Here is a 13,534-nt window from a genome sequence, read left to right as displayed (position 1 = left end):
TTAATACTCCCTAGAGCAATGGTTATAAAAGTTGGGTCAGGGGACCCCCAGAGGTCGTAGAGGGGGTTCCTGGGGGTCCCCAGCAAAAAGGGGAATCATTTATTTTCACTAAAATTCCTTCCATAAGTAACACAATGACAGAATGTGACTGTTTAAAACACTCTGTAATAAAACATCTAAAAGCAAAAATCTTATCAGATGGGTGTCCATGGTCTAATTTGTGTCAGTTTAGTTGGAAATATTGAGACGGACACAACATTGGTTTTGGTCTTTTCATGTGATACAGTATCTTGACCAAGGGAAAACTACAGAACATCACCAGCCTTATCCCTCCAAAGCAGTGGGTCCCAGCATGACCCATAATATCAAGCAATGTCTACTTGTGACCCCTCATCACAGGTGATGACCTCAGAGAGGAAGCTCCGTTAGATCAAAACGTTCAGTTAAATTAAATCTGATGAGCTATCACTATACTGGGAGTAGCATATCTTTTGTCAGTCTGTCTTCAGCTTATATTATGTTTCAGCACCCATATAAACGTTTTGGATACACTTTGTCGCAGGTTGGGTTAAAACACAGCTAATATCTGTATAAACAACACCTTAGATAGAACATCAGCTATGAGCAGTTCAACTCAAAAAAGCAATTTCTCAGATTGTTTTATTTAAAGGATTTTTTAGAGGCCTGAAGAGGTCAAAGTATCATAAGCATTCTTTCAAAAGCAAAAGTAAAAAAAAACAAAAAAAACAACAACCACAAAACAAAAAAACAGAAATTTTTTTGATTTTCCTTTCCCTATAATCATCTTGTAACTCCTCAGATTTATCTAGAGACCCTCTGGGCATCCCAGCCCTGATTCTTGATCTTGGAAGTAGTAGTTTGACAAAACAATCACAACTCAAAGCCCATCGACTAGTAGCTTTTCCCAGAACTTTCTATAAGATAGACTGATGAATCAGCCAGGTTGATATATTGGCTGATATTAGCTTATTGCAAATACATACGTGTATTGGTTGAGCAACAAGAAATTTGATTTAGAAACTGTGTCTCATTTACACAGTTCGTCCACCAGAGAGCTTGGTTAAGTTGATGTTTCAATTTTAAAATATAACACATGGTATGTACCTTAGTCACAAAAAAAAAAAATCTAAAGTGATCCGAAACAAGATTGTTTATGTGTTTATTTACTAAAAAAAAACTACCAGTCAATATATTGTTAGTAGATTTTTTTTACACTCCCAAATATCGATATCTACATAAAAAATCCTGTATCAGTCGAGCTATATTTTCGACCACATTACACATCTTTATCTGCAGGTACGATTTGTTGAGTTGTCATGGAGATCATCTCTTGAGGTGCCAGCTCGGCAGATGTTATGATTTTATCTGTTTAGCACCTTCAGGACGTCCCTGATGGTTTACAGTTAACTCTTAAGTGAAAAACATAAAAGCTACTGAGCTCACAAGTCAGCAGATCCATCTCCATGACAACTGAGCAAACACCCCACAGCTGATGAAGAAAATGTGATATGGCTGAAAGCCTGAAAAAAGCTAGTAAGTGAACCTTGAGTTATGATAAACAGTCATTCATTATTTCCTGTCAGCAACTGATACCGAGTTCTGGTTAACTGAGGACATTTATCACAGACACATTTTATTGTGACTTTAATATGGACTTTACTGTCGCTTTATTCAAAGTAAAGCCAGTTACACTCTAGAGATCTTGAAAGCAACCACACAGCTCTATCACTCTTTGACCGTCCAGTAGTTATCATTTTAATTTATACACCTTAGGCACGTATGTACACTATGTGAATCCTGGCCGTATGGTAAAAATGAGAAGGCCATGTGCTCAATTTCAACATAATAAAATGGTCTGAAATAAAAACAAAGTTGTTATATAACCATTGCAATTTAATTATCTAGGCTTTTAAATAAGAATTCTTAAAATTCAATTAATCTTCATTCACAGTCGTATTACTGAAATCGAAAAAACAAGAAAATCTCTGAGTATGTATATATGTTCTCTTTCAGGTAGTGGAATTAGCAGCAGTGGAAAAAAATGCACACCAGAGGGTTAGCACAGAAAAGACTGATGATGAGTAGTAGAACCACTTGTAGAAAGTAGAGAGCAAATGAAGAATTACAGCTTTTACAGAGATTAAGAAATTTCTATCAGTGCAGTATGAAAAAAAAAAAAAAAAATCTTAGTTTTGCTCAGTTTCCAATAGCTTAATAGAAATCAAGATGTGCTCAAAACATCTATTAATAAAGAAAACTGTACAATAGACCCGGAGGGGAAAATGACACTTAAAAATCTTGCTTCCATGGCATAACTCGTGCTTCTTTAGGCAGACTGAAGAAACGCGTACAGAACAGTACTACCTCCTCTTGGCAGCTGGCCTGGTGCCCTTGCTGCTGCTGCCTGCCTTGCTGGAGCCCTTGGAGCCAGAGAAGAGCTTGGTCATGAGCTCAGAGACGTCTGGAAGCTCAGGGTTGGGGTTCAGCATGTTCATGGACTGCTCCATTTCCTGTAAAGACAGCAGTGAAATTGATTGATTGCACTGACATTTCTCACAGTTATAATTTGTTCATACTAGACCAGGACAGGGTGTCATGAAGTTAATACAAATTTTCCTTTGATTGCTGACATCACAAACAAAGGAATTGTGCTATTTAGTGCCATTCAATAAATCCTTATTAAACTGATCAGAATGCATCCAATACAATTAAAAGACACAGCATGATGAACTCAATGTACGTACAATGCATCTGATATAACACTTTGGTCTATTAAGGAGTCTTTACCTTTCTCATCTCTGGGTCATTGGTGTTGACCACTTTGGGCAGCAAGACAATAATCAGCAGTGGCAGAACCATCATCATAACCTGCAGGAGAAACAGGTACATTGCATTTAAACATGAGATTCAGAAGTAGTTCATCTTTAAGCAAGCGTCTATATGAAATGGCGGAAATTATTCTCACACACAAACTAAACAGTTGATTGAAGATGAACAGATATGAACAATAATAATAAGAATAATACAGTCTTATTTTCTGGATTTCCTTTTGGTAAATAGAATGGTTTTGATCTACTCTTCTTTACAAGTGTTACATTCCAGATCAGGGTGCTTGGATATTCAGAAACATCTCAAGTTGAGGTTGTGCACCATTAAGTTCATAATTTGTAGACCACAGGAATCATTATTAATGTTTAACTAATGCCCACATTTCCTGGTCCAAAGACTGTGCACTTCTACTTACCTAAATCTGAGCTGTTGCACTTTTTTAACACACATACACATCTCCTACCACTGCTGAGGTATATCAACACAATAGATCATACATATCCAGCATGTTCATCAGTGTTTTTACCATTGGGTTCATAAGGAAGTCTGTCCAGCCCCAGGTTTCCCTCTTCATGAAGTAGCTGTGAGCGCCGCTTGCCCTGATTTGGAGAGGATATGGCTGGCGAATTACTTCTGAAGTCTTAATGTAGTTCACAAGACGTGCCCTGTGAAATGACACATGGTTACTTTAGTGGAACAGAGTTGCTTTTTCACAGTGCACTGAAGAAAATATAAGGCTGACTCAACATGAAATATTTCTATGTGCCTTTTTGGCCTCTCTCTCAACAATAAGGTCTTACCTCATTTTGCCCTTGGATGTGATATCAACACGCACTGGTTCGAATCTAAAGGTTGGCGTGACAACTTCTACAACGTAAGATCCTGAAGGGACATCATTCACAGCAAAACTTCCATCAGTTCTGTAAGAAGACAAAAGTACCAAGATCATTTAAACTATTTCATTCTCCAGCTGCACATATTGATTTTATATGGGTAGACTGTTAAAGCAATTTCTCGTAAAAGAAAACCAACCTTAAACAAACACTTGCCATTATCTAAGAATCACTGTCAAACAACCAAACCAAGTGTAACTGCAAAGAAAGCAAGGCCTTATTGTTTTCTCAGGCATCCTTGGTTACATTATAAATAGATAGATATTACTGTTGCCAAAGGAATAATAAAGTGTGCATTACGCACTATGTTTAAAATCATTAAATAATTCTACCACAATGCACCAATGGGCACTGCACCAATTTACCATATGTGGATGAGTTTACTCGTTGTAAGGTGCACTAATTCATCTGTAAAGAGGGAGCTGGGAAAGAACCTTTGAGGTGTTAACAGGTTACTGTATCTTGATTTGGAGACATTTTAACAGAAATCCTGTGTTGCAATATCTAAGGCCTGTACAACCTTAACTATGTGGGCAGAAGCAAGGCCTGGGGGGATGAATAAGTTATCTTTGCCTCTGTTGCTATGATTTTAATATTTCATTTTTTACTGTGTCTCTCACATCCTCCAACTTTATGTAAGTGTAAGCCAAATTGCTGAAGTGCCAATTCTAAAATTTACATGAAATCAAGCTTACCAAAGGACTGTAGTTATATTAAGCGATATTGTTACATTCAATGCCTTAGTTATAATAATACCTCACAAATTATTTTTATAATATGGTCACTCACTACTCAGCAACTTGAGTGTGTATGAGTTATATGTATGTTGTGTGTGGGCTGGAGGGGATACTGAAAAAGAAGGATTATACTATCACTTGTCAATCCATTAGGAACATATAGCTAATATATATAGCAACACTAACTACATCCTCCAATGTGAACATACAGGTGACTCAACATCTCTATGACACAGTTTCAACAAAACATGAACATTATAAGCTTCAGGAAGGGAGGATTAATAACATATATTTTGTATTAGCCCCCATTGCTTTCAGCTAGGTGTGCTAAATAAACTGACAGATTCTTTTCCCCTCTTTCTTGGCTTTTGAATATTATATATGCCACCTCTAACCAATCAATTTCTATCAATTGATAATAAAGTTAATCTTAATTTGAAGAGGAGCACCAAATATCATTAAGGCAGTGTAGCTATTTTGTAGGAAGTGTTAGATTTTACTGTACCACCATACCGCTACATCAGAGGCTGTTTAACAGTAACAATAGACACGTCCCTTGTGAAAAAGGTTTGTTTTGGTTACAACTACTACGAGACTAGTAGGCCTGAGTTTGTTGTGCAATGAATAGCTAAATTCAGTGACAGGTCGGTGATGAAGACACAGCTATGTTGTTGTCCTAGTTGGCACGACTTACATCCACTATTATTAAGCTGTAAATTAGTTCGGACAGGCAGGACCTGCCATCTGCCAACAGCAGCAGCAATTCAACCAACCGTTTAGGCTAGCCGGCTATGCTAATGCTACCTAGCCTCGCTAACATGCTAGCTAGTTAGCAGGTGTAACCGTGAGCCGTTTCTTACCTCAAAAAACCCACGTATTCTTCACCTTCCACCAGGATTCTGGCCGTGGAGACCCAGTCTTGTGTTTTTACCCCCGGAACTATCGCTCTTCCCTCGATTTTGAAGCGATCCCCGTTCGGCTGTGTCGGTACACCTGCGCCAGGCCCCGTTTCCATGTCAGCGAAACACCACGCCACGACGACCGCAGCCTGCACGAAAACCCACAACAGCGGTATCCTTTCCCCGCACAACATATTAACAATCTTTACTGAATTAAAATGAAGTCTAACTATATGTGCGTCAACATGTATTCAAGAGCAGTTTAGCGAAGGAGCGGAGGACTCGGCGCATCAGCTGTCTCTGCGAAAAATGACGTCACTGGAGAAGAAACTTTATTGTACAAACAGGCAATGACACTTGACTAACGTTGATGTCAGTTGTACATTGTTATACTTAACTTTACATACTTCATTTTGATGTAAACAACATAAATTCAACACAAATGTTGACATTTAGATGAGAAAAAAACACAAATCCACTTTTCTAAAAAATAATATAAAAAAATAATATAATAATCACTTACTCTTTTCCTTCAAAACTTAACATATTTGATAAACTCCACCAGCTGAATCTCAGTAGATGAGAGATGCAGTAGGACAATGACCCAAAACATCAAAGTAAATCTGCTACAGACTGACCTCAGACAAATAAAATCCACTTTTGGAGGGGCCCAACCAGAGTTAAAACCTTATACCAGTAGAGATACTGTGGAATGATCTGAAGGGAGCCATTTACACCAGACATCCTAAGAATATGACTGAGCTGAAGCAGTTCTATAGCAGTGGTCCACAATTCCTCCTGAACGTTGTACAGGTATGATCAGCAGCTGTCAGAGGCGCTTGTTTGATGTTACCGCTGCCAAAGCAGGTTCAACCAGTTATTAAGTGTTCATTTACTTTTTTTGGCCAGCACTGTGAATGGGTGTACTCACTTAAGACACAAAAGACTGTAATCATTTGTGTGATATTAGCTCAAGCACATTGTGATTGTATATACTTATGACTACTTGTGATGAAGATCAGATCACATTTCATGACCAGTTAATGCAGAAAATCAGGTCATTCCCAAGGGTTCATACTTTTTCTTGCCACTGTATGTTTACTTTAATGCATTTATTATACTGTTTTTATAGGCTACCATAATTTAAAGCAATAATTGTCCCAATATCTAAATATTTGAGCCTCCCTTGACAGGATTAGTTTTAACCTGCAAAACAACTAGCTCAATAAATAGGTCATACTTATTTCACATTATCTGTATTCAGATCACAAAAAAAAAAAAAAAAAGAATATAAAAGAATCAAGTTTAGATTTTTATCAAATTTATTTAAAAGAAGATTAAAAGAATCACTTGTTTTTACACTTTACATCATACAGTCAAATGTCATATGAAGAGGCAAACTGAAAACAAGCTCTAATAACTTAAGACTGTCGCAGATTCAAGTTCCTGATTCCAGAGAACCCAGGCGCAAAACATCAAAACAGCGGAGCATTCATTACATCCACAAGTGCATTTGCATTCCATGGCAAAGAGTGATGTAGTGAGAGACAAAGAGCTTGGCACTTCATAGAGCGACGTTACACCCAGTCTCATGGAGGTCCACTAAATATGTCCCCTCACAAGACGGTCCACTTCAATGTGAAGCAGTCATTTGCTGTTTTTTTTGTTTTTTGTTTTTTTTTTGCAGAAAGGCTCTCGGAGCCCTCCTTAAGAGTCTCCAGCTCTCACTGAGGGAGTGGTCTGAATTACCAAGTTCAGTCCCAGTAAGAGGTTTGAGTTTAAGTGGCAGAATGAACCAGTCCATTTCTCTGGCATCATTATCAGGTTGAAACACAGCCATGATCCGGCAGTAGTGGTCACATCCTCAGAGTGCTACATTGACAACTGTCAGGGCAGCTGTGATAGATAAGCCTCTATGGCCTGCAACATGAAGTGAAGATAACACATTAGTTGTCGTTGCAGTCAGTGTGACATCCCGCATGCATTAAAATAATCTTTGTTTTCACACATTATCGACACAATGAATAAATCACAGGGCTCTCATAACACAAAGATTAGGCTGTTGTTTGTACACTGAACCTTAAATATAAAAAAAATTTAATTTGACTTTCTGCAAAATATTGAGTAAAACTTAGAATCAACTTAAGAGTTTATTTCCTTCTAAAGATCTCATTAAATGGCAGTGAAACCACGATATTCTTTAAATGGGTTGATGTATTTCAGTATGAAACAGGATGTGAAGATGGAAACAAATGAACCGCAATACAGACTCTACTCATGGTGGCTCAGAGTTTTTTTTAGGATGGGAGTGGTTGGCTGTGTCCACCCAAAATCAACAGAGGACAGAATATAAACAGCAGGAGCACCTGAACAGTCTGGTAAAAATGTTTTGTGATAAATATCTGTGTGCCATGATATTAATTTTAAAAACCTTTTCATGGTGGTGCTGACTCAGTTCAAATATTTTTCATTACATTTTGTCCATATCAGGAAGAAGCATAGCAAGCATTTTTATTTTGAAAATACCTTCAAATAAGTAACTCAGACAAAGCTTGGTGCTGAAAATTTAATATTTTAAGATCTGCTAAAAGCCATTTTAGCACTTTTTTTCCCCACTCTTGAGTAATCGTTAACAACCACTGCATCGTAAATAAATCCCTGACGAGTTCTGAAATAATCCATCTCACCTTTGCCAGTTCTCCTGTAGATCCTGGAACCAAACATAAACGGGCTCCTTCCTTCCACAAGTCCTTCAGCCGCTGCTTCATGACTTCAATATTCCTGCAATTAACATACATATATTACCATTGCACCGGGTTAATGTTTGTAAACCTATAGTTACAAACCTGGACTCTAACTAGAATAAAACATTGACATAATTGTGCTAATGGATAGCTTCTACTGTGTGAGTCCGTGTTTGTTGTCATTTTTATACCCATTATGTTAACGAAATCAACATTGCAGTTCACATACAAGGTATGTAAATTATTTTTTTCCAGTATTCAAAAGAGGATAACATAATGCCGAGAGTGACAAAAAGAAAAACACCTTTGTTTATAAGCAAGTGCACATGGGTATAATTACTAGATGGAAAAGCAAAAATAAATCATGGATGATGTTAAAATATGGTAGAAATTTGGTGAACTGAAGCATTTTGAATTTCTGTATTTGAAAAGATACAGCAATGCGACTACAACTAATTGGTAACAAAGTCAATTACACTGAATATGCTTCTTAATAAACATAATATCACATCTGGAGGACAATGCCATTTCTCATTCCTAAGAAAGATAGACAGTGGTAGGATGACTGGTTACATTACCACACTGAGGCTTTAAAAAGGAACGTTCTGCTTATATTCAACCTGAGCCATCTTTTCATCTAAACAACTGACTTGGACCTAAATGTGTTATATTTTGGAGTTTCTCCTGAATCAAAAAGAAAATGAGGCCAAATTTAAACATTTTTGTAACTACCCTTTAAGTCTTGGTTGTGCCATGGAAGGACTATTAGGTTGTATTTAAACATGCAGTACCCACCTGTCTTCTGAACAACTGTCCCGCAGTCTTTTCTCATTCTTTGAAAGTTCTGGCCACCATTTCTTGATGACGGATTGAACCCAGTGTAAACCCACCATGATGTGTCTGTTCAAAGCATATAAAGCAGATCAGCTACTTAAATTACTGTGTTCAATATTATAATATTTAAAAGTGCTAATGCAAATACATCTGGTTTTGCCGTTTAAATCTTGAAGACATTTCACCACTGGTCCAAGATGTTTCATAAGGTCTTAGTTCCATTCATTAGTTATTCATCAGAAAGGGTGAAAAGCTTAGATGAGTGGTGCATCATCTTCAAGGCTAAAACATCAAATCTAGTCTCTTTAATCTCAGCACTTCAGGATTTTTCGCCAAAGTGAGACAGAGATCATTAAACATGCATGACATTCCTCAGTGCCACTTACTCTTCGTATTTACTGGCAAGAATCACTTTCACTTGGGGCAGGAGGTCAACACAGCAGCCAAGTGACAAACATGGTGCTTCAGTCTGAAGACTGACGAGACACAAGGAGAAAAAATAAATAAGTACTGGTGACACAGGCAGACACAAAATAAGGCAGCAAAATATGTTCAAACTGCCTGAATAGTTTAATTACAGCCTCTGACAGTCAATGGATTAAAAAAAATAAATACAAAAAATTAAGGTTAAAAACGGAGCAGCAACATTAAACATCCACACAAATAAAAGGAAGGATTTAACCTGTGAAGTATAACTTAACAAATACATGTGCATGAATTATAGTTTATTCTGTTCTTTAAATTAAAAGATAGTTTAGTTTTTCTTTAACTTGTTTGCATTCAAGAGAAATTGATTTTATCTTTGTCTATAAGCTAAATACTTAAAAAGGTGGATACAAAAAAAAACAAAGGACATAGGTTATGAAGAGATATCTGGGACTTCCCTCTCCAGTAAACTATGAGTTTCTTACTTCAGTGATCAATTTGCCCATTGTTTGGGTCAAGTGTATTTTACATGGCCTAAATTTACAAGACAGGCTTGTCACAAAAACATAATTTAGATTATGTTGCTACATGTTCATGTTAAACACACATGTAAAAGGAAAAATTACATTAAACACTTAGATGAGACTCACTTGTTTGTTAAGACAGGTAAACAGTCAAGCAGCACACCCATGTCTTGAATTCTGGGAAAACAAAAAGATGATTAAATATAAAGTGTGTTCATGAAATTTGAGAGTACACAAAAATGACAAAAATTAAGTGTTAAATGCCCCTGTTTTACCTTAATAGGTAGGCCACTAATTCACTGGCATTTCTTCGCCATAGTGTTAGTGCTACTTTAAGTCGTAGATTCCTTCCAAAAAGGACATGTGTCATAGCTTCATGGTCCTTTGATAGCTGTACAAAAAGACAAACAAATGAAATTCAGTCTGCAACAGTGTTGCACATTTTATCAATCACGCCAAAGAACAAAAAGAACAGTTTTTCCTACAACAGCAATAAGGTCCACATTTCCTAACACAAGCCGTAGTTTTAACGCTGAATCTCACCTCAGTAAAGTCACTGTACTTAGAGCTGGCCCCTGCCATCTTGGAGGCCTCTGCAGAGTTCACAGGGAGCCCGCAGTTGTCATTGTAGTGAATGCCCCGCACATCATCGGAGCATGTCAGCTCATTTTCTTTATTGGCCATGCCGGGGTCACAGCCACGGCCTACATCTGATGTTTTGCGGTGCAGCTTCAAGCCCACCTCCACCAATGGACAACCCTTCCTCTTGCAAGATGACAATCGCTTTGCTGTGCCGGGACTGCGCACTCCGTAATGCACTTGAAATCTGCCAAGAGGGAAATCAAGATGGACCACATGCGAAGCCGTCTTATTTTGGAAAACAGTAAAATGCAAAAGCCACAAACAAGGTGAAAATGGTTATGGAATAGTGCCTTAATAGTCCAGTGACTGAGAGGGATGATCTGTGGGACACAGATAGTGACTGAGTGATCATAATTAGATGAATCCCAAAATATAGATCAGAAACTCACCTTTCTTTATCTAATTCTTCCTTATTTATAATATCCACCTAAAACAAAAGGATAGGGGATGAGGCCACTACTACAATCTCTACTACTACAATTCCACTCAACGGTACTTCACAGTGACCAGGATTTAAGAGACAACTGGACAATTATTTACACAGTAAGTCATTGTAGTTGCTTTCATATCTCCGTACCTGCTTCATGTTCTTTTCAGCAGAAAGATGCTGGCAGGATCACAGAAAGCCATTGGGTTTATTCCGGTTGACCTTAAAGACTTCCCGTTGCCAGACATGCTCACCAGCTGCCATAATAAGGGACACTGTTGGACAAACAATTGTGGGACAATCGTTGGAACAATATCTCAGTTTCAAGAGTTGCAACAAGTCATAATCTCTATTCGTGGCCTAATAACTTACATGCTAGCTATGTGCAGCATGTGATCTACGGTGCAGCCGTGTGGTTAGCAAAGAGTAAAAGACAAACATTCAACTAAGAAAAACAAAACAAAAACGCTACATTTGAGTTACGAAGGCGTTGGCTGCTGCGGTATAAGCATCAATGTTGAATAACCGAGGTGCAACAAGAGTCAGAAATGCCACTAAATGTGGATTAAAATTAGGTTAGTGTTTTCTTTCCTACCACAAATGAGACACTCGAGGTTTGAATGCGCACACCGCCGCATTTCGTTACGTCTCTTGGCTCATATTCCTACAGTTAGCTAACTGTTAGCTTTTAGCTCAACTATCAAGGATACGCGGAGACGTAGAGAGTAACCAGCTGGGCCGCTAGTGGAAGCTAGCTAGCTAGTTAGCCTTGAAAGTCTGGGAACATATGGCTTCACAAGTGGCGGTTCAGACACAATTTCCAACATTTAAACAATAAAGTTTTATACCTACCGGTTCATTTTGTCATGTGTCTTCAGGTGTCCGCAGGTACGTAAATCCAAAACGTGACAAAATGGTTAAACTCAAGCGCAACTCCTCTCTGTGCAGGTTTGCTAGCGTTTCACAGTCTTACCATTCAAATGAATACACCGCCGGTGTGCGAGGATTGTGGGATTGATTTTGGCAGACTAAAGCTGGAGTTTTAGCGACGACTGGTGGACTTCACGAAATTTAAATCCTAGTGCCCCATGGCGCCACCCAGTGTCGTGCAGTAAAGCAGAAATGCATGCCGTGCTTTGCCTCCTCCACAGGTAAGCATAAGCATTAGTATCTTAGTTTGTGAAAGCTGCCAGCCTTAAAGGAAAAAAACATGATACTATATGAAACACCTGAAACACTGGGATCATACTGGAGACTATTTGGCTCATAATTATTTAATAAACAAATAAATAAATTACTTAATACATTTAATAAATCGACAAATAAATAAATAAGTGATGAAGTGTCATATATACAAATATAGGCCTATAGTATTAGGCAGGGGTTGTTCCTCTACTTTGTTTTAAAATCAGGGAAATGTCATGAGCTTTGAAGTATAAGGCTATGTGAACATTTTAAAGATGGTCCTTACCAGCCTGTGCAGCCACATACCTGCATACAGTTGTTTACTGTGAAACACATGAGGTTAAATTTCTGCTGTTGACCAGGTTTTTCCATACAGATCATCCACTTTTTTTGTGTCTCGCAATTGAATGATCTGGTCCCTTGGTCACAACACAGCGCTGTGTTCATTCAGAAAGTAAACAAAAACACAATTACACAACAGATTCCTCCAACAGATAAAAATAAAGACACTGATCATACATGGAGGACAACAACTAAACTCTGCTGATGAAATACTCCTTATTAAGTTAAGTTTATTTTACTTGTTGCAGTATTAGACACCTGGAAATGCAAGAGGGAAGAATATTGTCCCTTAGGTCCACCCTGATATCTTTAATAGGACACTATAGATGATACTGAACTTTTCTTTCTTTGCAGATGTTTTCACTACTCCTACTAGCCTAACCCTAACTCAATAAATAGAGGAGCCCTTGTTTCATATCACATGGACATCACAAAAATAACTGAATAAATAATATTGTTTTGCTAGAATCTGTGTTTACCTTTTAAATGTGAATTCAATTTATATTGTTTTGCTTGAATCATTCATGAATAAAGCTCCGAGTCTGGACATTGTTATGATCATCTCATTTCCCTGCTGTCTCTCAAAAATAAATTCTGTGTGCTGTTGATGGTATTTTGTTTTGGAAATATTTAGGCAGGGATATTTGCAGCTTGCTGACTCCTGACAAGACCCACCTGCTCAGCCATGCTCTCACTCAAAATGGATTACTGAAAGACTTTTGCTCAAGCAAATCAGCATTTGTGTGCTATTTTGATAGTGATGCATTGTGTATGCGAGGTAAAATGAAATTAGATTTTTTTTAAAAGCCATAATAAAATGTGTGTTGTTTACATGGCAGATTAAAGTGGTGGAATAAAGTATCACTAGTAAGAGCTGTTAAAAACATTAGGGATATAAGCATATTGTCTTTCTTGCCAAGAGTTATACGGAAGCAAAATGTAGTGAGCAGCAAGTTAGCTTAGCTTAATTGAAAACAGCTAGCCTGGCTCTATCCAAAGGTAACAAAATTAGCTACAAGCTCACTAATCAA

The 13,534-nt window shown here is 37.7% G+C and overlaps 2 protein-coding genes across 2 annotated transcripts; both read right to left on the bottom strand.

The window, feature by feature from the left end:
• Positions 1-643: 643 nt before the first annotated feature.
• On the bottom strand, positions 644-5,709 carry emc7b (ER membrane protein complex subunit 7b). The gene is made up of 5 exons (XM_056404775.1): positions 5,341-5,709; positions 3,651-3,770; positions 3,377-3,515; positions 2,809-2,889; positions 644-2,531 (listed from the first exon to the last, which is right to left on the bottom strand). The coding sequence occupies exons 1-5, from the start codon at positions 5,571-5,573 to the stop codon at positions 2,382-2,384; spliced, it is 723 nt and encodes a 240-aa protein (XP_056260750.1). The 5' UTR covers positions 5,574-5,709; the 3' UTR covers positions 644-2,381.
• A 974-nt stretch (positions 5,710-6,683) lies between these two features.
• On the bottom strand, positions 6,684-12,033 carry katnbl1 (katanin p80 subunit B-like 1). The gene is made up of 10 exons (XM_056404774.1): positions 11,829-12,033; positions 11,127-11,251; positions 10,939-10,976; positions 10,451-10,733; positions 10,183-10,298; positions 10,034-10,084; positions 9,344-9,433; positions 8,919-9,023; positions 8,067-8,160; positions 6,684-7,299 (listed from the first exon to the last, which is right to left on the bottom strand). The coding sequence occupies exons 2-10, from the start codon at positions 11,133-11,135 to the stop codon at positions 7,267-7,269; spliced, it is 819 nt and encodes a 272-aa protein (XP_056260749.1). The 5' UTR covers positions 11,136-11,251; positions 11,829-12,033; the 3' UTR covers positions 6,684-7,266.
• Positions 12,034-13,534: the final 1,501 nt, after the last annotated feature.

Source organism: Seriola aureovittata, chromosome 19 (assembly GCF_021018895.1).
Source record: "Seriola aureovittata isolate HTS-2021-v1 ecotype China chromosome 19, ASM2101889v1, whole genome shotgun sequence".
In the NCBI taxonomy this organism is placed as follows: domain Eukaryota; kingdom Metazoa; phylum Chordata; class Actinopteri; order Carangiformes; family Carangidae; genus Seriola; species Seriola aureovittata.
Note: the sequence above shows the minus strand (reverse complement) of the source record. Positions and strands in the feature narration are given on the sequence as shown.

Coding starts and splice junctions, on each gene's coding strand:
- emc7b (XM_056404775.1), bottom strand. CDS start 5,573: ATGTTGTGCGGGGAAAGGATACCGCTGTTGTGGGTTTTCGTGCAGGCT. Junction 3,771..5,340: donor GAATACGTGGGTTTTTTGAG/GTAAGAAACGGC, acceptor GTCTTCTTACAG/AACTGATGGAAGTTTTGCTG. Junction 3,516..3,650: donor ACATCCAAGGGCAAAATGAG/GTAAGACCTTAT, acceptor GTCATTTCACAG/GGCACGTCTTGTGAACTACA.
- katnbl1 (XM_056404774.1), bottom strand. Junction 10,299..10,450: donor AGTACAGTGACTTTACTGAG/GTGAGATTCAGC, acceptor CTTTTTGTACAG/CTATCAAAGGACCATGAAGC. Junction 9,434..10,033: donor TTACCTGTCTTAACAAACAA/GTGAGTCTCATC, acceptor GTGTCTCGTCAG/TCTTCAGACTGAAGCACCAT.